Source organism: Enoplosus armatus, chromosome 23, assembly GCF_043641665.1.
Source record: "Enoplosus armatus isolate fEnoArm2 chromosome 23, fEnoArm2.hap1, whole genome shotgun sequence".
NCBI classification, from domain to species: domain Eukaryota; kingdom Metazoa; phylum Chordata; class Actinopteri; order Centrarchiformes; family Enoplosidae; genus Enoplosus; species Enoplosus armatus.
In genome coordinates this window covers 5,573,449-5,596,387 of record NC_092202.1, presented here as the reverse complement: position 1 = coordinate 5,596,387, position 22,939 = coordinate 5,573,449, and the positions used below count along the sequence as shown (strand labels likewise).

General features: G+C 42.7%; 1 protein-coding gene across 1 annotated transcript; it reads right to left on the bottom strand.

Moving 5' to 3' along the window:
* Nucleotides 1-83: 83 nt before the first annotated feature.
* Nucleotides 84-22,689, bottom strand: acin1b (apoptotic chromatin condensation inducer 1b). The gene is made up of 17 exons (XM_070929858.1): nt 22,555-22,689; nt 21,089-21,154; nt 20,851-20,962; nt 20,473-20,546; nt 18,861-20,267; nt 18,475-18,557; nt 13,292-13,412; nt 8,435-8,480; nt 7,328-7,473; nt 6,474-6,620; nt 6,104-6,275; nt 5,768-5,913; nt 4,357-4,464; nt 3,732-3,839; nt 2,548-2,920; nt 1,669-1,766; nt 84-1,581 (listed from the first exon to the last, which is right to left on the bottom strand). Exons 1-17 carry the CDS (start codon nt 22,687-22,689, stop codon nt 1,261-1,263), a joined length of 3,663 nt encoding a protein of 1,220 aa, XP_070785959.1. The 3' UTR covers nt 84-1,260.
* Between the last annotated feature and the right edge of the window lie 250 nt (nt 22,690-22,939).

Sequence of the window (22,939 nt, the reverse complement as noted above, 5' to 3'; positions counted from 1 at the left end):
CCGTGCAACAGATGGAGATCAGAAACACTCATCAGCTCAGTGGCTTGAGAAATTACTAAGCAAAAACATCCAAGCAGACAAGCTGATAACCAATTTAAATTTATTTGTTTTTTAAATTCTCGGTACATTCAGCACTTGCAGGAGAAAGAGAAAAAAAAGCAACAAAACTGTTTCGAACTAAAAACATAAAATTAAAGACTTTAAAATTGTAACCATTACTCTATTAGAAGGTTAACTTCCTCTTAAATATATATGATTGAAGGGTCAGAGGAGGGATGATCAAATGGAGACATCTGTGCAGGGAAGGTCAGCTTCCCTCAATTATTACAGAATAAGCCTCCACTTTACAGGAATTCAATTTCCTCTCCTTGTCTCCAAAAACATCACTAAAGATGAACTCGGGCATGTCCCCTGTGTCACCACAACATATAATATCACGTCTCTTCCTATCGTACACTTTCTAGGTTACAGTGTTGAGACTTCGGTAGCAGTTGTGTCGTCGTTGGAGAGGGAGATGAAGGTTATAACTCGCACAAACATCACCTGCTGTAGCACACAACAACCCTCCAAGGCTGAAAAAAATTAACATGATTCATAAAACTTTCATTCAAAAAAACAAGTTTGACAAAGACAGCCTGTAAATTAAAAAATCTCAGTGCTGAAGAGTAGAACACTAAAACTGATCCTAGAAAATATCTGAAGGTCAGGGATCTATTTTGGGCTGGTTTTATTACAGGGCTCTGAGGAGGAAGGAACTGTGCACCCGCAGAACTAAAATAAAGAGGCGGGCTCCCAAACCTCAGTGGGACAAAATGCTGAGGTGAGCCAAAAAACCACCACCCTCTCTGCTTCTTTTCTTCAACAGAGGAGAATTAAACAGCACTACACGGAGACGAGGAGGAACGCTGCTCTCTACAGAGGGAAAGGACTGACTTCTGCTTCTGGAAGACAAAGAGAAAAAAAGAGTGGGGGGAGGGTTGGAGCTACATGAACCATCGCTTAAATATTAACAAAACATGTAATCAACATTTTCTGTGTAAATTGACGAGGTGGGGGGGAAATGGCAGAAGTGTGTGGAAGACAACGCTGGCGTCAAAGTGGACGAATTAAAGCATGGTGGGGCAGGTAGCGAGGGGCAGACACAAGTCCTGAACGTGAGGACATGTATCTCCAAGTGGAAATACTCCCTCCCAAGACTTCCTGTCTGCAGTGTCCTCCGCTAAGCCTCGTCCTCTCTCTCTCTCTGCAGCCACTCGGCCCTCAGCGGCGTCTGTCCCTGGGGTTGCTACGGCTACGCGAACGCCGTCCACTGCCAGCGCACGCCGAAGGTCGTCTGGGTCGGTGGCTGTTGTCCCTCTTCTTGTCCCCCTCTCTGTCTCGCCCACGGTCCCTCTCTCTGTCTCCGTCGCCTCCACGCCCGGCTGCTCCGCCGCTTGCCGTCATGGTGCTGTCCTTCTCCCGACCCTTCAGCCTCTCTTTCTTCTCCTCCTCAAGCTTCTTTTCCTCCTCCTCTTGCTGCTCCTTGCGCCTTCGTTCGCGCTCCTTTTGCCGCTCTGTACGGTCCAAAAGCCTCTGCGTTGCCTGGTGGACACAAAGCACACTTCAGTAAGATGAGATGAAGTCTCAACCGCTCACTGTGACAGACAGATGTAGAAGTGTAAGACCCACCTGCTCCTCGGTGAGGGGAAGCCAGTATATACATGGAGCTGCTTTGGTCTTGAGGAACAAGTCATCCAGCAGTTTGGCAGGAGGCTCATCTCCTTTCTCTGTTAATTAGAAAACAGAAATGGGTGAACTGTTTGTAAACAGTGGCACACAACTCAACCTGTGTTTAAGATATACAAAATGATCTCTTCATAACGAAGTTCAACTTTGCACTAAATTATCACTGCACATACTGCTACAGAGGTGGGGAATATGAGGTTGCATGCCAGTTAAATGTGTGTACTGTACATTTTCAATCAATGCAGCCTGTATAATGTGTATATTCCCAATAATAACAACTAATACAATTTTTATTCATCTATTCTTTTGTAGACTGAGGTGTACGGATAATTTTCATTTTGCCTTCCAGTGTTGCTTAAGGTTCTTGTTCGTAAAATTTACAGCATGATTTAAGGGCAACGGTGTTGTGATTGCAGCGTTCTGCCTTTGTGCAGGCTGGGTACTGAGGGTAGATTGAGCCTTGTTTTATTCAAACTTAATTATTCCTAGTTTTATGGACATTCTTTTATGACTTTGGACATTGGAAATTGAAACTGATAAACAAACAAGTCATATATAATTCAGAAAAAGTCAATATTTACAAAAAAAGATTACAAACAAAACTAAAGATGGTACTAAAGTTAACTAAAACGTGACACGGATCCATCTATTAGCCAGAAAGCGAAACACAAATTCCCCATGGAGATTAATGAAGAACTGAATTATTACTATATGTTTTGTCAGTGGGTCTTCTCCACCAGCCCACTTTGTTTTGGCTTTTCTACTCTGAATTAAATTCATTTTCTCTTTCTGCTTCTATCCAATCACAGCGAGGTGCGTTACCCTTCTTATCCGTCTTCCTCTCCTTGCTCTTGGCCCTCTCCCTCCTTCTCCGCTCTCTGTCTCTGGATCGAGATCGTTGCCCGTCCTCTCCTGGTCTTGCAAATTCCCGGACCTTATCCCGGTCCCATTCCCGCTCGCCACGGGCCCGTTCCCTGCGCTCCATCTCTCTCTCCCGCTCCGCCCACAGATCCCGCACTCCGCCCACGCCTCGGTCCCGTTCTCGGTCTCGGTCGCGCTCCCTGTCCCTGTCGCGGTCTCTTTCTCTGTCCCTGTCTCGCTCAGGCATCAGAGGGGGCAGTCGGTTCTGAGGACCCCCTGGCTGGACAACATGGTCCTCCTTTTCTGGCTTCAGGACACCTTTGTGAAAGTCAAGCTGCAGGAAAAAAGCATAAAAATAAAAACCTGCACTTTTAAATTCAAGTGATTATTAACTAATAACAAAAGACATCACATGCAGTTAAACCTGAATGTTTTGTGTGGGAAATTAATCAAATTTACTTCAAGTATGATGCAAAGATAATGTACTGTTCAGAAATAACTGGGACTACTTTCCCATTTTTAAACAGTTAGCAAACATGGTGATGGTGTGATACGGCCTGTAGCTTTAAAAAACTCCCTGACACCACTTAGGACAGAGTGTGTGGTTGCTCATCTGAAATGGTTCCAAAAATAAACCTATTAATATTTTATTGCTCATGCCTTTTACTGTGGATAGCACTAGTTGCCTACTATTTGATACAGTGTGTGCTTGTATGTATGGAGGTGTTTTTTCCCTTTAACTTGAACCTTGACAACCTCCAAAAAACATGGTGCATCTCCCAAAATTTGATCAGCAATAGAAAAGACAGCATGCACACTTTGGCGTCATGCATTTAAAATATGCAACTTTTAGCTTCAGTATTTTTTCCTATCACAATACAAGTGTTTTACCTCTATTAGGAAATTAGGAAACATCTTGTTTGAGGGGTTTAAAATAGCCAAGATGTTAGTAATCAAACAGTCCAATAACTGTGACTCATAGAAACATTACAGTCTTTATTTTCCTCAATATATCAACAGTGACATATCGAGAAAACAACTTTTTATTCTGTAAAATAATTATTATTCCCACCATCTAGTGTAATGCAATTCATGTTCAATTAAGTGTATCATTAGACTATTGTGGCATTTCAGGAGTTCATTACCTCATCCTGCTCACAGAAGTCGACACTGAGGACCTTGGGATTGCTCGGAGGCCATTTGACCCCGTGGAGGGCAGCTCTGGTGGCGACTGCCTCCTCTGACGTAGCATACTACGAGGAGACAGGAGAAGAGGAAATAGGTTATCAGGCTGAAAATAGTCCTTTTAAAGTGTAATCACATCTCAACCAACACACGCAGCAAAAATAAGACAGGAACAGATGGGTGAGAACAGAGAGGCGATAGTTTGTGAGGGAGAGTGACAATAATCACACAAATGCTTCTATTCATTGAGCTCAAATATGTCTTCCTGCACAAACAGACATTATTTACTGAGGGTTTTTATATCCATTCTCAGCAGGTTTAGTGGAAAAGTCCACCTCTCACAATACTCCTACCCTCAGGTACTGTATGGTGGAAGCTGAGTGTGTTCTATAACGCAACACCAAACATTTATCGGAAAAAATACATCAGCATTTCGTAAAAGGACAAATGCTTCAAATGGGCCAGTTTGGGCAGCTCTACTGATACCTGACAACTTCCACAAGCAGCTCAACAACACGCTCGGTGGACACGAGGCTTTGCACTCACTTTAACACAATATGAAAATGTTGATTTGCTGCTACTCACTGTGACAAAGCAGTGAGACTTGATCTTGTCGATCCAGAAGCCCTCTTCCACCACGCTGCCCGTCCTGTTCAGCAGCTCTTTGAGTTGGCCCAGGGTGAAGGGTCGTACCTATGGGATATACAAGGAGCATGGCTCAATGAAGGTCAACTGTCATTTTCAGCCAGAGTAGATCAGTTCATGTAAAGCACGAGAAAACATCATCAGACGAGCAGAGCAGAGATGACCCTGTCGTGTATCAAGATGACAGACGCGACGTGTTTAGAGTTTTAAGGCTCATATTTGGTGACGAATTTGAAGTGTTGACAACTTTAATTTGAATGAAGACTGCAAACAGCCAATGAGAGCAAGATCAGGGGGAAGTACAAAAAGTGTGAGGAGAGAAATGCTCAACCTCAAAAGGTGCAGCTCTAATCGGTTGGTCCAACATGTTGCTTTATCTCAACAACTAGTGTGCACGTTCATATTCCTCAGAGGATGAATCCTGACTCTTTGTCTAGCGCCACCAACAATTCATGACATGATCATTTTAAAACAAATGATGGTTTCAGCTGTACTTTGAGAATAATGCTACAGTAACTATATTCACAGTTCAGAGGACAAGCCCTTTTAGTTTAGGTGACAACATGGTCTTCACTCTGGCGCCCCCCTCAGGCCAAGTTTTCATCCTACTAGTGGTAAGGGTAGCAAGAATAAAGCAAAGTTAGCAAAGAATAGTAAAGTTGTTTCACCATTTTAAATCCATCCAATTTGTTTTCTGTTAAACAAAACTGCGATGAGTAGTACAGTCAAACAGCAGAGATAAAAACGTTTAGTCTTGTTTGTTTGGATTCTGTGTTACTGTAGTCTGAGAGCTCCTGCTTTTTTCTGAGATTAGTGAGACTGGGTGGCGTCAGAAACATGGTCGTCTTTGATCCATGTGTAACTTTAAGTCTTGCTTCTATGACGCAAGTCAAAAGAAATCTGCCAATGCTAGTCATTAAATGTGTAATGTCTAGTCTTGTCATAGTCTGTTTAGTCATGCAGTGTGCCCCCAACTTAAGGTGATGCTTGACTACAGCCATAATACCTGGGTAAGTGTTCCTGACTCTAATTATGGGAATGATGGTGATGCGGTTACCACTGGCATCACCACAATACGCCTCATTCATGAAAAAGGCTACATTTGTAGGGTACATTTGGAAAGGCAACGTTTCTCTGTACAACCCCCCCCCCCCCCCCCCCCACACACACATAATTTTAGTCCATGAGGAAGTTTAAGGCTCCAACTCAACCAAAAAACAAGAATATAACATGATCTTTTTGGGGAATACATTTTGATTTGCCAGAATGGTTTGAACACAAGTCTTGGATGAAAAACATGTTTTCACTGTACTTTCTGTATTCTACGTAATGTAATGAGTTATAAACCCACCAGGTTGGTCACATGGATGATATTTGAGACTTTGCCATGAGGTGGCGAGGGCTGCCTGGTTGCGCGGACGGGGTCATCGATGGTGATGGACACGCCAGACTTCTGTTGACTTATGGAGCGACGCACCAGACTGTCACTGGGGGTAACTGAGGGAAAGATGATGGAGAGGTGAGAAGAGTGAGTGGGATGGGTAAAAAAAAACAGGAATGTCTGTAATCAAGGACAGAGAGAAAGATGAAGTACTGCCAGAGGGATGATGAGAAGGCAGCAAAGAGATTTGTACCTAACAATCTACAGCAATTAAAAACCCACAAACTTTTCAGTGAGGCACTTTACCTTTCTTTGCCTCTCCGTCGAGCTTGACAAATGTCTGCGTTTCCGAGGCTTCCTCCGAAACACTGTTCTTCCTTTTGTCTCTGGAAGTCCTGCGTTGTTTTTCTTTCTCCGTTTTCTCCACCTCTTCGTCTTCATTTGTCTGTCCATTTTCCTGGTTATCACCTGGGACGACCTGGGGAGGAATTACAGGTGGAAAAACAGTAACGTGACAGTTCAAAACCACTGACAAAAGACTTAGGGAAAAGTAGAATTTCTCGAGATTGGCTGTTCTTCAAATCATGACATCAATCATAATTGGATGTGGCATGTACAAACTGAAACTTCAAGTTTAGTCAGTATCTAGATCTATCTGTCTATTACAGAAACACACCTGTGTGACGGTGCGTCGAATCTTGAGGCCTTTGTCCTGGTCGCCCCGGCTGGTGTCCAGGCTCTCCTCGTCCCCGGACAGTTGCAGCTCCTCTGGATGCAGCTCCACCACTGCCTCCTGGTTCACTTTGATGTCTGGGATCAAAGACTGAAGGACAGAGGCACATGATGGAGGAAAAGAAAGAGGAGAGAGAGAGAGAGAGAGAGAGAGAGAGAGAGAGAGAGAGAGAGAGAGAGAGAGAGAAATATTTGCATATTTTATTTGTTTGCTGATACACAACAAGAAAAGATGGATACTGGTTTTGTCTTCCCTCAGTCATTTTGCAAGGGCTTTTTCAAAAATACTGAATGTTTGATTATTTCAATAAAATCCCCAAATTTCTCCCAGCTCACCCGTGATGTTCTGAAAATCATCATATTTCACAGTTGAGTTTCAAAACATTAACACAGAGCTGGACGGACATTTTGTCATTCGGGGAAGCTGTAACAAAACCAGTAGTTGTCAGAGTAAGATTTTAATTTACATTTTAAAAGTTTATTTTCACTTGTTTAAAGAAATCCATGTTTATTTTACAAAGCTGACCGATATGTAAAAATTTAGCAAAGACGGGTTTTACAAAGAGGGTCACAAAAGAAAAAGAAAAGTCTCTTAAAGAGTAAAGTCGTTGTCGTTCTTGAAACTTTGATCTGCTTTTTGGCATGAAATGATTAATAAATATTGGCCTACAGCCCAAAATATCAGCTCCAATCAAAAAGTACTATCATAGCTAAAATAAGTGAATCATCACATTTATTTTTCCCATTTTCCCACACCTGCATGGACACCTGGTCCTGGTCCCTGTGCTTTGTCAGTACCTTCAGTGAGTCAGTGGTGATGCTGATGGATGGTTTCTTAGCAGTCACTGATGTGCTGGAGCCCCACCGCCTCTTCCTCCCTGCTGCAGTTCCGGTCTCCGTCTCTCCTGCTCCTCCATCTGTGGTGGCTGGAGACGTCTTACTGCCTGCAGGAGTAAAAAAAAGTAGTTTATCATTGAGAAGAGAGAAAACGCACTCCCAGATGGATGATTTCCTCTCTAATGAACAGAACTTCAGTGACAAGTTACTACAAGCTCATAGCCTAAAAGCAGAAATAATTACTTAAATGCTTTAACCCAAATAGTTTTGCCAAGGGTGGCAGTAACTAATTTAAGTTTACAGAGTTTATAAATGGAATCGTGAGATTAAATAATTTCAGTAACTAGTTTCCAACACTGGTTCATTTAAAAACAATATTAAAAATGTTGTTACAAGTTTGTTGTGGGTTTTCGTTGGTAGCTATTCTAAGATCAAGGTCCTGTGCTCATTACATGTGAAATGCTTTCAGCCACACAGAGCTCATGGGAAGTACAGTATGCAGTGAATAATAACAATAATAATAATAATATCATAGGGTGCACTTGTAGAAAAGGACCAAGGTTACATGCATGGACAGGGTCCTCGCTGCAACATATTGAAAGCTAACAAAGCATTTCGGTGTGAAAGGATAACACTGGTGTAATTTTATCAAATTTTTTCTATCAATATTACAGTCCACAAAGAGCGTGAATTATTTTAAAAATATTTTTTACTAAGACATGCCTATTATAAGCATTCAATTATTCCACAATAAATAAAGAATAAACCAACCTTCATGAATATTTAAGAGTGATATACTTAGGCATTTAAGTCTACTTCAGGATGTCATGCAGACTTAACTGCACTGTGGCTCTGAACTGACATGACAGTCATATGGCTCTAATGTTCACAATGGTTACACAAAGTCATTTTTGTGAATTTTGACTTATTCTTTGACAGTTTTCTACTGGTTTTAAGTCAAAACATGTATTCTGCACGTGGTTTTTAAATGCTAACAGTGTTTTCTTTTTCATTCTTGTTTCTCATAAGTAATGTAGGATGAAAGATGTGATATACCGGTATACTTACTGGTCAAGGATATCTTGCGAGCAGCAAAAGCCTTAGGAGTGGTGCTCTGGAAAGACAGAGAGACAGAAAGAACATACAGAAACCCCAGGGGTGCGGGGCTGGATGAGAACCAAGAGTCCATACCCAAACAGGCAACAACAGACAGGAGGTGAAACAGGAAAAGTGGAGGAGGGGTGGGGGCGGGGGGTTAAAGTAACAGAGACCTTGAGGCTCCAATTGTACCACATTATGGAGAGGGTTCTTGGTCGATACAGAGAGACTCCAGACACATTTCCACCTTCCACCTCTGCTCAAAGACACTGAGATAAATCATTCTGTTACTCTGTGTGTGTGTGTGTGTGTGTGAGGTAGACTCAAAGGACAAAGCAAGTACATGATGTGCATTAGAACATGAGTAGGCCTGTGTGAAACTCGAACTGGGTCGTATCTTAATGCAGTACGTTATTACAAGATAAAGTCCATCAGAGGACTGAGAATAGAGGGGGGAAAGGAGACAAGCTAAGTGTCTGTCAGTGTGTTGGAGTGGATTCTGAAACTTTACAAGACTCATGTCCCACTTGGACGGGTTATATTTTCTCTAGAGCAGGTGTTAACTTTTATTACAAGAGAGGAGGGGAACTATTTTATTAGCCAACTCCCCCTGTAATATTAAACCTGTTCGAATGGGGCTTTCAATATACAACTTGTGCAATAGTTGCATATCGGTCCTGAACAGCTCTAGTATCATTTCTGTGTGGCACTAACACTGCCATGGTGCTACTTTAATATTAATAATATGGCATGTAGATGAACAAAGTATTGATTTCTGTGGAGCAGAGGTGGAGAGGCGACTGTTGAAGACTCAAAGATCTGCCAGTACTGCAGTTTAAATTCACTCTGAGTTATTATATTTAACAACAAAAAACTGAAGACCAACAGTATGTCAAATGTGTGATGAACACTGTCATCTTGGTGTCAAAATATAGAATTAAAACTGCAGTACACGTGACAATTTGCACTAAATTACTTAGAGGAAAAGAACTAATTCCTCTTATTTACAAAAAAAGAACTAGAAGAAAGTTGTTTTTTTTGTTTGTTTTTTTTACACTTAATCCTTTAAAATTGTATACATTTTAAATAGAGGAATAATCACAAGTCATTTCCTGGTACCATTTGACACCTGATTCCTTACTGGCTCGACTATGGCCCAACCGCACGTGTACTGTATCTAGGCAACAAGGATCCAATCAGAGAAGGCAGAGGAGTGAGGGCGGGGCTCGATTTGAGTGTGCAGATTAGCCACCAGGCAGGAACTGATCACTGGATTGGATTTTTTTCTTGAATGGGCCTGGGGAGGACTTTTCTTGATTGACTGCTGATCACAGAGTCACGTTTCAGTCTTTTGGGTAGCCAGGAGTTTCAAATTGCCTTGTGATGGACAGGGACGAGGGTGGGGGTTGACGTATACTTTGTTAAAGTCTATGATCTGTGAGATTCATCTGACAAGTAAAAAAATCCATTTTGTGATGCTTGAATTTATTGTCTTTAATTGTCATAGTTGTCCATGTTGTCCAGTAGTGAAGGCCCTGGTGACAGTTGTGGGGATTTGAGCTCCTCTTTTTAGCAGTTCATGAGGTTTCCATAGCCAGAAGGTTCACTGCACTGGTTCTTGAGTTTGTTTTGCAAATGGTGAAGTCTTCAATGGGATACAGGTGGACAAAAGTAATCCAGAAGAGTTCAATTATAATCCAGAGAAGTACTCAAAACAAGAGGGTTTAAGGACATCAGGCCTCTGCACTCACATGAAATCATACAAGATGCAAGGGCCAAGTTGTGGGTGTAGTGAAGAGATGAATGTAGAAACAAATAAACAGCCGAAACTGCAGTTGTCCACCTGCCAGGTCCACAGCAGAGGCAGGATATCATGACTTCCTGGTGAAACATCCACTGAGTCACACGCAAGTTCACTGACAGTGTGGCTGCAGAGGAAGGGAGGCGATGATTTGTTGAGTATATCCAGCTCTCAGTGTGGATGATCTATGTCACTGTGAACCCACAAAAATTCTTGGAGCATAATGTGTGTCAGATTACTTGTCCTTGGCATTATGTCCTTTGATTCTGTCCTCTGTTACACTGGACCTGGTGCAGAGTTCAGGTGAACAGTTCTCTTATGAATGGCAACTTGGTGAGCATGAGCATGGTGACAGAATGTATGTGCACAGTTAAATAATGGAAGTCACTTTAAAAAGGCCAGCTTGTCAAGGCAGAGGACGACTGTTAGCCTAAAACAAGCTCAACCAATAAAAGTGGTCCAGATTTCACAGACAGGTCTTATCCATAAAGTTTTCCATAAAAAAGTCCAATAATCATCTCTTCCAAGCAGATTATTTCAGTTGTTCAGTTAGAGTATGTTTTAAAGCTTAAAACCCCAAATAGTGATCGTATAAATGCTCAAGCCCCGATCACTGTATGTGTTATTGCAGCGGTTCTCAGTCCAAAGTCATTATTCCACCCCACCAGCAGGGGGCAGTGTGGGGTTGGAGGTAGAGGTAAAAAGAAAACTTGAGAGTCGAAGAGTTTTGTCTTTTCTCTGTGCTGCATCTGGCTTTTGGACAGAGACAGAGGCATGGATGTTGGAGGGCAACACTTTGATTGTGCTTATCCTCAAAATGGCAGATGGGAAAGGCGGGGAGAGGGGGTGGCGATACAGAGCGTTAGACACACTCCCCTTCCCTTCTGCCATCATTCATCACCACCGCACAGTGCAGTACAGTCCAGTTCGGTTCAGATCAGCGAGCAGGCTTCCAACCCCTGAGGCTGGGTTACCATGACAACTGTGTGCTGCTGCAGTTACCATGGCTGCCACTGCTGTCGGTGGTGGTCTGATGCGAGCTCCAGTTCCTGCTGGCTCAGCACGTCACTGGAGGGCTACAGGGGAGGCCTTGCAGGCTCAGGCTTTACTCAGTGCCATGGGGTTGCAGAGTCTGGGCCTAATTCAGGTACCAGCGACGCACTTGGGCATATCGGGACAGGAGTTGTAGTAGGAGTAGGAGGAGTGGAGGAGGTGTTGGTGTTGGTGGTGGTGGTAGTAGTAGTAGTAGTAGTACGCAGCAGGTACCATTAGGGGCAATGGAAGAGGCATGGGCACCTTCATAACAAAGCAATCAATGGGGTTTTAAACAGCAATCACACCATAAATATATATAGTGAGAGAAGCGTTCATGATGGGATACAAAGGCAAAAGATGGAGAGTAAGGGGACAAAGAGGGGAAGAGAGACAGTGAAAGAGAGAGTGAATAAACGAGAGAGAGGCAGTGTGAAAGGAGCAAGCAAGAGAGCAGAGAGAAGGAAAATGGGGTGAAAGAAACAGCAGAAACAAGCCCTGATGCATCTCTACACACAGTCAGGGTCCATTACTCATGCAAACCCAAGGGGGAAACAAAACACACAAACACAGTTCAAAGAAAGCCACATGCTAATCATGACTTCAATAGCATAGCAGCTCAACAGTACATCTAAATTAGGTAAGAAAATCAAGAGCTTGATGCCTAAAATGTGATATGTGGTTGCGGGCATATTCTGAAGCTGCTCTACAGCTGGTTTAAACAGCAGTAAGAAGTGAAGGCTGAGGGCCACATCTAACAGACAAAAATTCCCTATGGTATAAATGTGAAAATGTATGTAAAAAATGATTACTTTTTTAGATTTAAGGGAAAATTCTTGCGATTGCAAAAAAACACAATACTCCAGTCCGATACAATGACTCTTAAGACCCTGACACACCAATTGCAAGAAAATGAGCTGACTAAGGCAGACTGATCACGCTTTTGTTAAGGTTTCACCCGAATACACTGCAAAGATGTTGGAAACTGAAGTGCATTCCTGCATGAGAGGAAATAACTAATCAGTCGTCTGTGTTCTTATTCCAAAAACACAGCGAAAAGTCAAACAAACTAACTATTGTAAATCTTTTTTAATAGTCTCATTACAGCTTGGAATACCAATTGAGAATATGTCTTATAAAAAGTTGCACTGTAATATTTTGCAAAAAGAAAGAGGACCAAAAGTGGTGAAATCACCAAAATAAACAACCAGTCAAAGAGCTCCCTCCGATTACTTTTGCCACCGGTCAACGTTCTCAATCATTTGAACTGCTGATGATAAGAGGTGAGTAGAGCCAACATTGCCGGATACACCATGAAAAATAGGGGCTGTTAAAAAGCGATCGATAATCCATTTGGTGTGTCAAGGCCCTGAAGTTTAATGCTTTCTTTCTTGCTTCCTTCCTCCCTCCCTAACACACTAACACACACACACACACACACACACACAGTAATATAAGAAGCATGCACTTTCTGCAGCATGGATGTCTAACTGAACACACTATTAGCATCACTACTTGCATTCCAGCAGCATCAACACTTAACAACCCTCTGCAGGTACCAGACAAAGGGTGTGTGTGTGTGTGTGTGTGTGTGTGTGTGTGTGAGAGATCATCTAAGTGAATGAGATATGAAATATTAGTTGCATTAAACGCAGGTGGAAGGGATTAGTTCATTTCTATTTACCCCAGGACCCAACTCCAACTCAACCCCTGTTCGTTCACCTATGAGCATTTGTAGAAAGCTCCAACTGAGTGATCTGTAGAGCATTTAACAGGTTAAAGGGATGCAGAAACTGTATACAGAGTCAGAATCGAAAGCATAAAATCTCCACAGGAGCCAAAGGAATGGTTGTAAACACATTGGGGTTGTGTTGGTTTTAAGTGACCCACTTAACTTGTGCTGCCAACTATACATGCCTTTATATGAATGAGGATGCAGGTTAGTGGGAGACAGAGCAAAGACCCGGGCACCCCCACCCTCTCAGTAACCTTACCTCCTCCAGTCGACCCTCGCTGTTCTCTGGCTCAGCCCCGGAGGGCGGCTGCTGGGCCATGGAGCTCTCAGAGTCTGGTTCCACCTCTGTCACGGCAGCTGCGCTGGGCTCTGACACCTCCCTGCAGGAGGAAGAGGCGGTTGTGGGTGAGGAGGGAAGGGTGAGTGGGTAAGAGAAATTAGTCTTTCTAGGCTAGTCTCTACAGACTGTCTGAGAGCTCAGGGTCAATGCTGGTCAGTAGGAGTGTCTGGTCTTACCACTTCTCTCCTGGCGATAAGCTTGTTATCTTTGCCTGCCCTTATGTCACTTTTGCTAAATCCCTCTCTGTCACTACTTCTGAATTACTTAGAATTACGTTGACATTTCAAATTATGAATCACAGGGTAAAATTATCTTTTAAAGTTTGTCTTTTATCAGTCAAACAATGGTTTCCTTGAGCTTAGGTGATGCATCATTTATAAATATCAAAGCCTTTTATTTTTAGAAGTCATCGCTAATGACCAGAATCACTAAAAACAAATCACACTAATTTGTCAAGGCCTGGCAGCACCTTCTGTGTATGCTGTAAAAGCAGATATCGGACAAGCTCTGAGTGGGTGTGACTGCTGTGTTGACAGGAGGATGAATTGAAAGAAATGCCAGTATCATGACTTTGGTTTTTGATTTTCATTTACATTTTTACATGACAACATGTAAAAGTTGTTGATCATGCTTTTCAAATATATTTGGTGTTGCATAACCTTAGATTTATGAAAATAAAAGTGGTTACCTTCATTTACGGCTTCTGGATCAATGAATATGTGCTATGTACGAGTCAAACTCTGACTAACTGGTCTGACTGGGCTAGTTACAAAAATCTTTATGTTGATCCTGTCAGATCACATGTCAGAAACAATCACTACCTTAAATATTGAAGAGAGAGCTAAAATGATCAGATGATTAATTGATTAGTCAATCAACAGAAAAATTATACGAAGCTATTTTGATGATGGATTCATTAAAAATGACCCAACATTATCTAGTTCCAGCTTCTCAATTGTGGAGTTTTGATGCTATTAAGTGTTGGGTCAGACAATGCAAGCAATTTGATGAGATCCCCTGGAGCTTTAGGAGATTGTAATGGGCATTTTTCACTATAATCTGACATTTTAATGATAATAATCATCACATAAGAGTCATTAGCTGCAGCCTTAATCGAAGACAATCTGGACAAAACAATGTGTAGGACAAGACAGAGGAAAACACTGGGAGGAATCAGAGGACGGGTGCTGGGGGCCAGTGATCTGGGTCACTCCTGCTATAAATAACTCACCAGCTAACGGACACCCAGGGTCACAAACACACCTCAAACTAACTCATAGTCCAAGACACACACTCACAGCTGACTCGATGTGTGTGGTCTTCATCTGATCCATGCTGGGTCATTACTGAAAAACCCCAACTCTGCCAATGGAAACTAGTTACTGTGAGTCAGACCTCACACAGCCAAACACTTCCACACACGTTTTCTTTTATCGCTGTTATCTAAGACAGAGCAAAACCAAGCAGATGTCATCACTATATTTTTAGATACTTCCCCTACCAGCGTTATCAAAGGTCTCCTCTGCTGCCTCCATGTGATGACACAGGCACCGAGGCAGCACCCTGTAGGTGGGAGAATCACATCCTCTAGCATCCTTCTCTCTATCACAATGCACATTCTCCTCTATTGTTTGATTCATTGCTTGATGCTTTGCACTGTATTTTATTGTTAGTGTTTTACATGAAAAGGAAGTAAATAATACATTTAAAAATACTTCACTTCTTTTAAGTATCAAACAAAGAAATGTTTGGAGTGATAGTGAATTCCAACTGCCAATACCAATCTCTGCAAAATGTTTTTTTCAATGGTAAAATGGAAAACAGTGAAAAGGTCTCATCACAATTTCCTCGAGCCCAAGGTGACGTCTTCAAATCTGTTCACTTCACATAACAAAAACTGTAAATATCTCTCTCTAACCTGCTAATAATTACTTGCACGGTCTCACACGGCCAGCTCAGATAACCAAATCTCAGCTTTTCTCTTTCTCCATGAACACAGCCACTGGCCACTTTTTTAAGAGGAGGGCCTGTAATGCAAGTCTCTGTATGACTGAAATCTACCGAGTGTGTGTTTGGAGAGCCTGTTCAACCTCCTTCTCTGGAGATTAGTCACTGGCAGGAGTGTAGGTAGGAGGACAGCATTTTCCCCTCCTCCACACCACACCGATTCTCCTCATTTGCCCTAGGTGTGGATGTCAATGTGTGTGTGTGGCTCTTAGGCAAAGCCAGAAACACACCTGCACAGGCTATAAAGGGAGACAGATGTCAACTAGAAACACAACCCCTTAGGATCAGGAAAGGAGGAAAGGCCAGGCCGAGGTGGTGTAATGACCACTAAAAGAAAGAATGAGTGACTAACAGTGTCTGTATAATGTTTGGCTTTTCCCTCTCAAACGACAGCCCTGAAGCCCTCTTGCCCTGCATTTCAATAAGCTTTATATTCATATGACTAGGCGGGAATGAGGAAGCACGTTGAAGTACAGCTTGAACCTGAGAAACAATATCACAATCTGTGAAATGTGCCATTAAATAAATGCATTACTTCTGGTTAAACTTCTCAAAAGCCTGACAAAAAAGTGACCATAAGTGTGGTGTGACCTGAGGCACCAATTCTCATTCATGGTAGCTCAACAGAATGACTTAAACCATGTCCTAATCAACAAACTGGACCTTAACTTTGTCACAGATCAGACATGTAGTCAGGTCCCAGGGGATGAGAGTGTGAGTGTTGGTGCCAGCTGGGAGAATTATATCACACCATAAGGGCCCATTCACACTGACTGTACAGCTAGCAGATGTCTGCTTTAATGATCTCCCTTGACAACAGCAAGATCATTAACAGTTAAACCCAAAAATACAAATAGAGTCTTCTGTGGGATAGACGACAAGATGTATGTACAGTATGGCCATAATTGAGCCTTAATGGACAACAAAATGAGGATGTCCACTTTTTGAAATGAAACGTATATTCTGAAAAAAGAAAAAAAACAAACCTCTTAGCTACCTAGCATGACAGAAAATGTTGAGGTCAAGAGGAAAGACGAAGGGGAGAAATCACTGCCTGTGTGGTTCTCCTCCTCACACCATGACATCTGAGCCAATTATTTATTAATCAATGTGTTCCTTCAACGTGAAGCTATTTTAGGCCCTGATCATAAAAAGGAGACCCCCCCCTTCCCAAAAGAAAAATATCTTCCCTGTTCCTTCACTCAACAAAAGACCCTCACCGACACCGACGCCCCCACCCCCGGTCCTCCTCACATGGGCGAACATGTAACACGCTCATAACCAGGCCAGTGTGAACTGATGACATGATATTTAACAGGCAGGAAGGAGCTGCTAGCTAACGAGCATCGTGAGCATCGTAATGTACAGCCGGTTTCATGGTAGGACACGACAGGCTGAGACCGGCTAATGTATATTCTGGATAAGGGGTGTAAACGTATAACCAGCAACCTGAAGCCTTGAGTCGCCCTCTGGTTCACTCTTACCCGTTTTTGTTGCCTTCGGACAGCATTGTGGCCGGCCTTGAAAGGGAACCCCCGGGGATAAAAAATAACCCTCTATCGCTACTGGATATTCCGGTCAGGCGTGGGTTGAAATCGGGGACGCGAAATTAAAAATCCGGTCGCGGTTGTTTCTACTGCTGATTAGCCGTGCACTGCGTCGGTATCAAGGATGCAATGCATGCATGACGGCCATGTTGGCTAGCGAGACCTGTGTCAAGTCTACCGGAGTGGAAAAAAACTATGTTCCGGTCAATGATTTCCAAAATAAAAGCTCTGCTAGACTGAAACGTACCGCATTGCCGAAATATAACCACAAAATCTGGATTAATCAAGAAACATACGAAAAATACGGTTTCTGCTGCCAGAAACAAATGGACAGTACAGAAAAAGACAACAGGGGAAGGCAATGAGCGAACGCGGAAAAGGACCCTTTTTTCCTCAAGAGAAAAGCAGTAACAGCCACGCCGCTTGTGGGGCTGCCGCATTGAACGCCTGACAAGAAATACAACCTGCTATAATAAGGAGCGACGAGTGAGAAAGAAGTGGTATGTGTTTACCGGCGATTCAAGGTTTAAGAAATCTTTGAGGCATGATGTCAGCTCTGCGACCAATGTTTTTAATTGGGGCAGACATTTCTTATGCATGTTCATGCTGACAAATTATATTCAACACTAAATTATTTCCACTCTTTATGTAACCAATCAATTTAGTCATGAGTTTTATAAAAACACAAATATAAAGAGAAACTGATATTAGTACAACTCAAGTTAATAAAGCTCACAAACACAATGCATATCAGTTCACTTAACTTCAGTGCAGACATGGTCCTTTCTGTTGTAGTAGTAAATGCCGCATAAATGTAATTAAACATCCATCTAGTGATAATCACATAGCAAAAAACCTGTCCTCAATTACATTACATTAGCTGATATGCTATGTGAAAAGATGAATATGTTTTTATAGATTTAGATAGAATAGTTTGCGGCAGTTGTTGCATGGTAATCTCTTGTACACACATTGCTTTTTCCTCTGAGGGTTAATATAAGCAAAGTGTGCAGGAGCTAGTAAATGTAATCATCCTCGATATCCAAATAATCCAGTGATTTAGTCTGCTGTCAACATACTTCTAAGGTTTAAGTACTGCTTTTGTGATTTAATTACCGCTTTTAATTTAAGCTTCTTTAAGAAGGTTAATCCTGAAATGTGATGTATAATCACCCCCCCCCCCTCCCCACCAGCAAAGTCAAGAGCAAGTTGAGATATCCAGAAAGACGAATAGAGAGAATATAGAGGGAATAGCAATAATTGGAAAAAAACTGCAAAAACACTGAATGTTTGAAACAACATTGTTGTAAAACCTTACAGGGAGCCACTAGAGAAATGAATGTGTCACATCACATTATTGAATAGCACACAGTGTTTACATAAAGTAAAAAAAATTGATAGAGAGAGCAAGAAGGTGTTGCATGCAGAGTGCAAATTAATAATGATTCCTTTTTGCTGGCATAACCTTTCAACACAAGCAACATATCGTTTGAAGACTGAATTCCACTTGTTATTAAGTTCAACTGTATTTTAATGATGGCTACTGACCTTTTTGAAAGGCATCGTTTCTCTGCCCCTTTACTCAGGTTAGTCTTTTTCTCATCCTCTGCTTCTTGTCCTTGGTCTGCCTTCTGTGAAAGTAAAAAACATCAAAAACAAATAGCAGTATGCCCAAAGATTATTTAGCTTTTAGTTTTCAATACAATACACACAAAGAGGCTGATATAATGTTAATAGAAAATAAAAATAACTGGAAACATTAGCCAATCTTCTGCAATAATTAGGGACCAAAATTACTTCTAAATGTTAATATTTCTGTGAAACATTCACACTCAAGCACTCCCAGTCTCTGAGTGTGCTGAGTGTGATCACTATAGCACAGATCTCCATCAAGGCTGTAGCGAGTGACTGACCACATCAGTTTCATCACTGACCTTCAGCTGCCTGGCAGGGCGGTTCTTATCCCCAGAGGAGGAGGACGATTGTGATGAGTGTGGAGAGTAGTCGGATTTTGAGTCAGAATCTGATGAGGAACCTGAATCCTGGGCCTCAGTCACAACCACCCTGTTTTTGTTGGCTGTCTCCTGCATCTTGTACTTCTCATTTAGGAGTTTCTCCTTTCTTCTCTTCTCCTCATCCCTAAGTTTTCTCTCTTTTTCTCGCTCCTCTTTCTGGTGCTGTTTTTCCTCCTCTTCCAGACGTTTCCTCTCCTTTTCCTTCTCTTCTTCCAGGCGTTTCTTCTCTCTCTCCTGTTCTTGTATCTTCCTTCTTTCTCTCTCCTGCTCCTGGAGTCGTTCTCTCTCTTTCTCCTCCTTCAGTCGCCTCTCTTCCTCCATCTCTCTGTTCTCCTGCAGCCTCTTTCTCTCCAGTCTTTGCAGTGGAGATTCACTGGAACTGGCAGACCCAGCCGTGGAGTGTGCTGTCTCTCCTGACATATCTGCAGCTGAGGTGGCCTCCACTGCACGGAAAGCCCCCTCTGACTCCATCTTGTGTACGAGCAGAGAAAGGGGCCCTGGCCTGCGCTTCATAGAGGGCTCAGGACTGCTGGAACGAGAGCTTGAGTCGGAGTCTTGCCTCTGCATGGTGGGAGGTGGGAAAGATGCCACCCTTGGACCACGAGCAGCCTCAACGCCTTCTCCCTCCTGCTCGTCTGTGTCTGGTGGGCTCTGCTTGGGAGTGTCAGGTAGGGGAAACAGGTCAGGGGGTGGAGAGGGAGGAGGAGTGGGGTGACGCAGTTGCATTGGGGTGTGGTGTGCCTGTGGTGGTGGGATGTGCTGCGGAGGCTGAAGCTTGCGTTTGGATCTTGCGACTGTTGATGGGGCACTAGGAGGCATCTGCTGTGGCTGGAGAGGTGCTCTGTTGCCCCTTCGTGAACCACCAGGACCAGGCCCCCAATCCTCATCATCCTCGCTGCTGTCATCACCCTCATCATCTTCATCATTGTCCTCACGGACGTGACCTCCTGCTGAGACCCCAGCAGATCGGCTAAGGTGGAGGACAGGATGAGCTGATCCTGGTTCACTCGGTGCGGTACCCTCCTTCTCCTGGGCTCGGGGTACGGCAGGGGGCAGCCCCTGGCGGTCAGGCTGGCCCAGGACGCGCACTGACAGCGAGGCTACGGCACGGGGAGGAGAAGGGGCTGGTGGCTCCTTATGTCCTTGATGAAAGGTGGCTCGCTGCATTCTAGCTCCTGGAGCCTCAAGGGACTCTTGAGGGTGGAGGGTAGGACCGGGGCCCATGTCAGGGCCGCATGCCATCATCCCATGAACCATCACTGAATCTCCTCCTCCTCTCTCCTCTGCCCTGGTCATCGAGGACTGGGAGGGTATGGAGCGATGCAGCTGGGCAAAAATATTGGAGTCAGCGTGAGAGAAGCGAAGATGACTATAATTGTTCTACGCATTCATTAACAAGTTTTGAGGCATTTACAAGCAAGGAAAATCCATTTCCAGGTTTGATGACCATAGGAACACTGTTCAAATACATTCAGTGGGATTAATCTTTAGTTTTCCTCATTTGACTATTCAGTGTGTGGAGGTTACTGACCTTTTCAGAGACATAGGAAGAGCTGTCATTGTCCTCCGAGTGGTCTTCATCCTCCTCCGGCACTGCTGGGCTTTCTGTCAGAGAGGGGCACGAGGCAGGGGTTAAAGGTCAGCACCAAAGTGAGGATTAATGCTCATGGCACACACCCACTGGTTCCCAACCAAGGACAACTTTTGAATTTCTTTTTAATCCATTATGGGAGATTTGTGAAATCTGTTAGCACATTTATGAGCATGTTCATACAAATATAAATGAAATCAGATGTTTGAACAACATAAATTAATAGGTCCACTGGAAGAGAAATGACCATTGTTTCTTTGGCAGAGAATGTATTTATTGTCTGATTTCTGATCGTGTGAGTTCATGAGATTGTTATACCGTCTGCTTCTTCATCTTGCTGGGCCTCTCTCTCCAGTCTCTGGCGAAGGAGCTCCTGCTGTTTGGCCAAGTACTGTTTTATGAAGCTATTCTGGCTCATTTCCTCACCTATCTACAACACAATAGAGTACACAAAACAGCACTTTATTAATACATCTGCATCTGTTCACAGAGTCAAAGAGCAGTGACATCACAAAAGCCAAAAAAAACTAACCCATCTTTAAAAATGTCTTCTTACCTGTGAGTTGGGCTGCAGCCCACTGTGAGAAGAAGATGACTTCTGAAGATTTTCCAGCATCAGAGCCTGCAGGGAATTAATTAAATGTAAAATACTGCATCATGAAGAAACGTAATAATAAGATGAAAATGACTGCAGGCCAGCTGCTATAATCCTGAATCTGTTTTTTAATTTTACTTTTCTGGCCACTGTTATACCGTCTTTTGTGGAAGGTGCTGTGGTCATTTCTACTCACTGTAAAAGTGCATTTGAAATTTGTCTGGGCACCTGATAAGATACAAAGTTTTGTTGAACTGGTCAATTTGAAATATGTCACATTTAAACAATAAACATGGGTTCACAAATTGTGCAAACATTTGAAAACAACTACAAAACATAATGACCTATATTAATACTTAATATGCCCACAAAAGCTACTTCTAGAGGCAATATGATGGCCATTTTCTGAAAAAGTTGTTATGGTTATATGCAAAAACGTTTTTCTGTCACCTTTAGAGATACAATTAACAGCTTTCATATTGTTTTTCTCATATTTTATGAAAAGCTCTAGTAGCAGGTATTTTGCAATGGCACTAACAATTATGTTAGGATCTATGTTTTATTTGGAATGGGATACTTAATATATATATTATATAGCACTGTTTAATGATATATTGCTCAATTGCCTCATTGCCATTATGTTCTTTATTTATTTCTTAATCTTTATTTTCCGTGTGTGTGAAGCACTTTGGAACTGTGTGTATTAAAAAAAGTGCTATATAAATACAACGTTTGTAAGTCAAATTTACAAACGTTATAAGCCAGCAGTTAACTGAATAAATAAAACGTTTAAAAAATACAAAATAAATATTTAGGCTTCCTCTCAATGTCTGGTATCATTTTTCTGGGGGGAGGGGGATGAGACTCATGACCTCAGTATTTCTAACATCCTGGCTACGGCCCTGAAACCTACAGTTGTTTTGGGGCTGAATGTCTAATGCAAAGAAAGAGTGGTAATAAAATAATACCTTCAAACAAAATAGAATAAATTACTCGTTGGTAAAGCTCGTAAAATTGTGTTTACATCGCGATGCGCGCCCCCGTAACCCCAATACACTCACACAGCGAGCGCGGGCACGGTCATGTAACGTACTGTACACTATGTGCGGCTGTTCGCTTGCTTACACTCAGCTTAGGCCTCGACTTGACAGGTGCACAGTTCAACTGTGTGCAACACGGTGCAGTACGAGTAGTTATGAATTAAGTCTGAACTCGGTCGGTAGACAGTTTCGTTGTACTGTCAGTTACAAATATCCGAAAACAAAAACTGTTGTTTATGTGAAATAACGTGTTCCAGGCGATTTATGTATTCCCGCTTCCAAGCCCACACACCGTTACGGCCTCTAATGTTAACCCCCCACCGTCTCTCGTCTCCTGCTGAACTTAGCCAGACTCGACAGGCGTCCATAACATGAGCGAAAACTTACCCCTTTCAGTCGCTTCATGAGTGTGTTTTTCTGCCCGCTCTTTGGGAGGTTTCGTTGCTCCAGAGCGGCTTTTAAATCCGCGACTCGGAGTGATTGTAGAGGTTTTCCATCAAGCGTAATATCTTCGTCCGCCATTTTGCTCCCTCCGCTTGTCTAAACTCCAACAAGCGTCGCTACGGCTGCTGCTCGGCGTCAACGTTCGGCAGTTTCCGGAAGGGTTCGGTTTGTCCGAGTCACATAACAGTTGGGTGACAGTTGTAAACAATTATTCGACCAATTTAGGCCCCTTAGTCACACACTTTTAACATGACTTTAATTTTATTTTTAAACTTTATTTGAAAGTGTTTAATTCGGACTAGTCCATGGAAAATGGAAAATAGAGATA

Coding starts and splice junctions, on each gene's coding strand:
- acin1b (XM_070929858.1), bottom strand. CDS start 22,689: ATGGCGGACGAAGATATTACGCTTGATGGAAAACCTCTACAATCACTC. Junction 4,465..5,767: donor TCATCCATGTGACCAACCTG/GTGGGTTTATAA, acceptor TATATCCCATAG/GTACGACCCTTCACCCTGGG. Junction 3,840..4,356: donor AGTCTCACTGCTTTGTCACA/GTGAGTAGCAGC, acceptor GTCTCCTCGTAG/TATGCTACGTCAGAGGAGGC.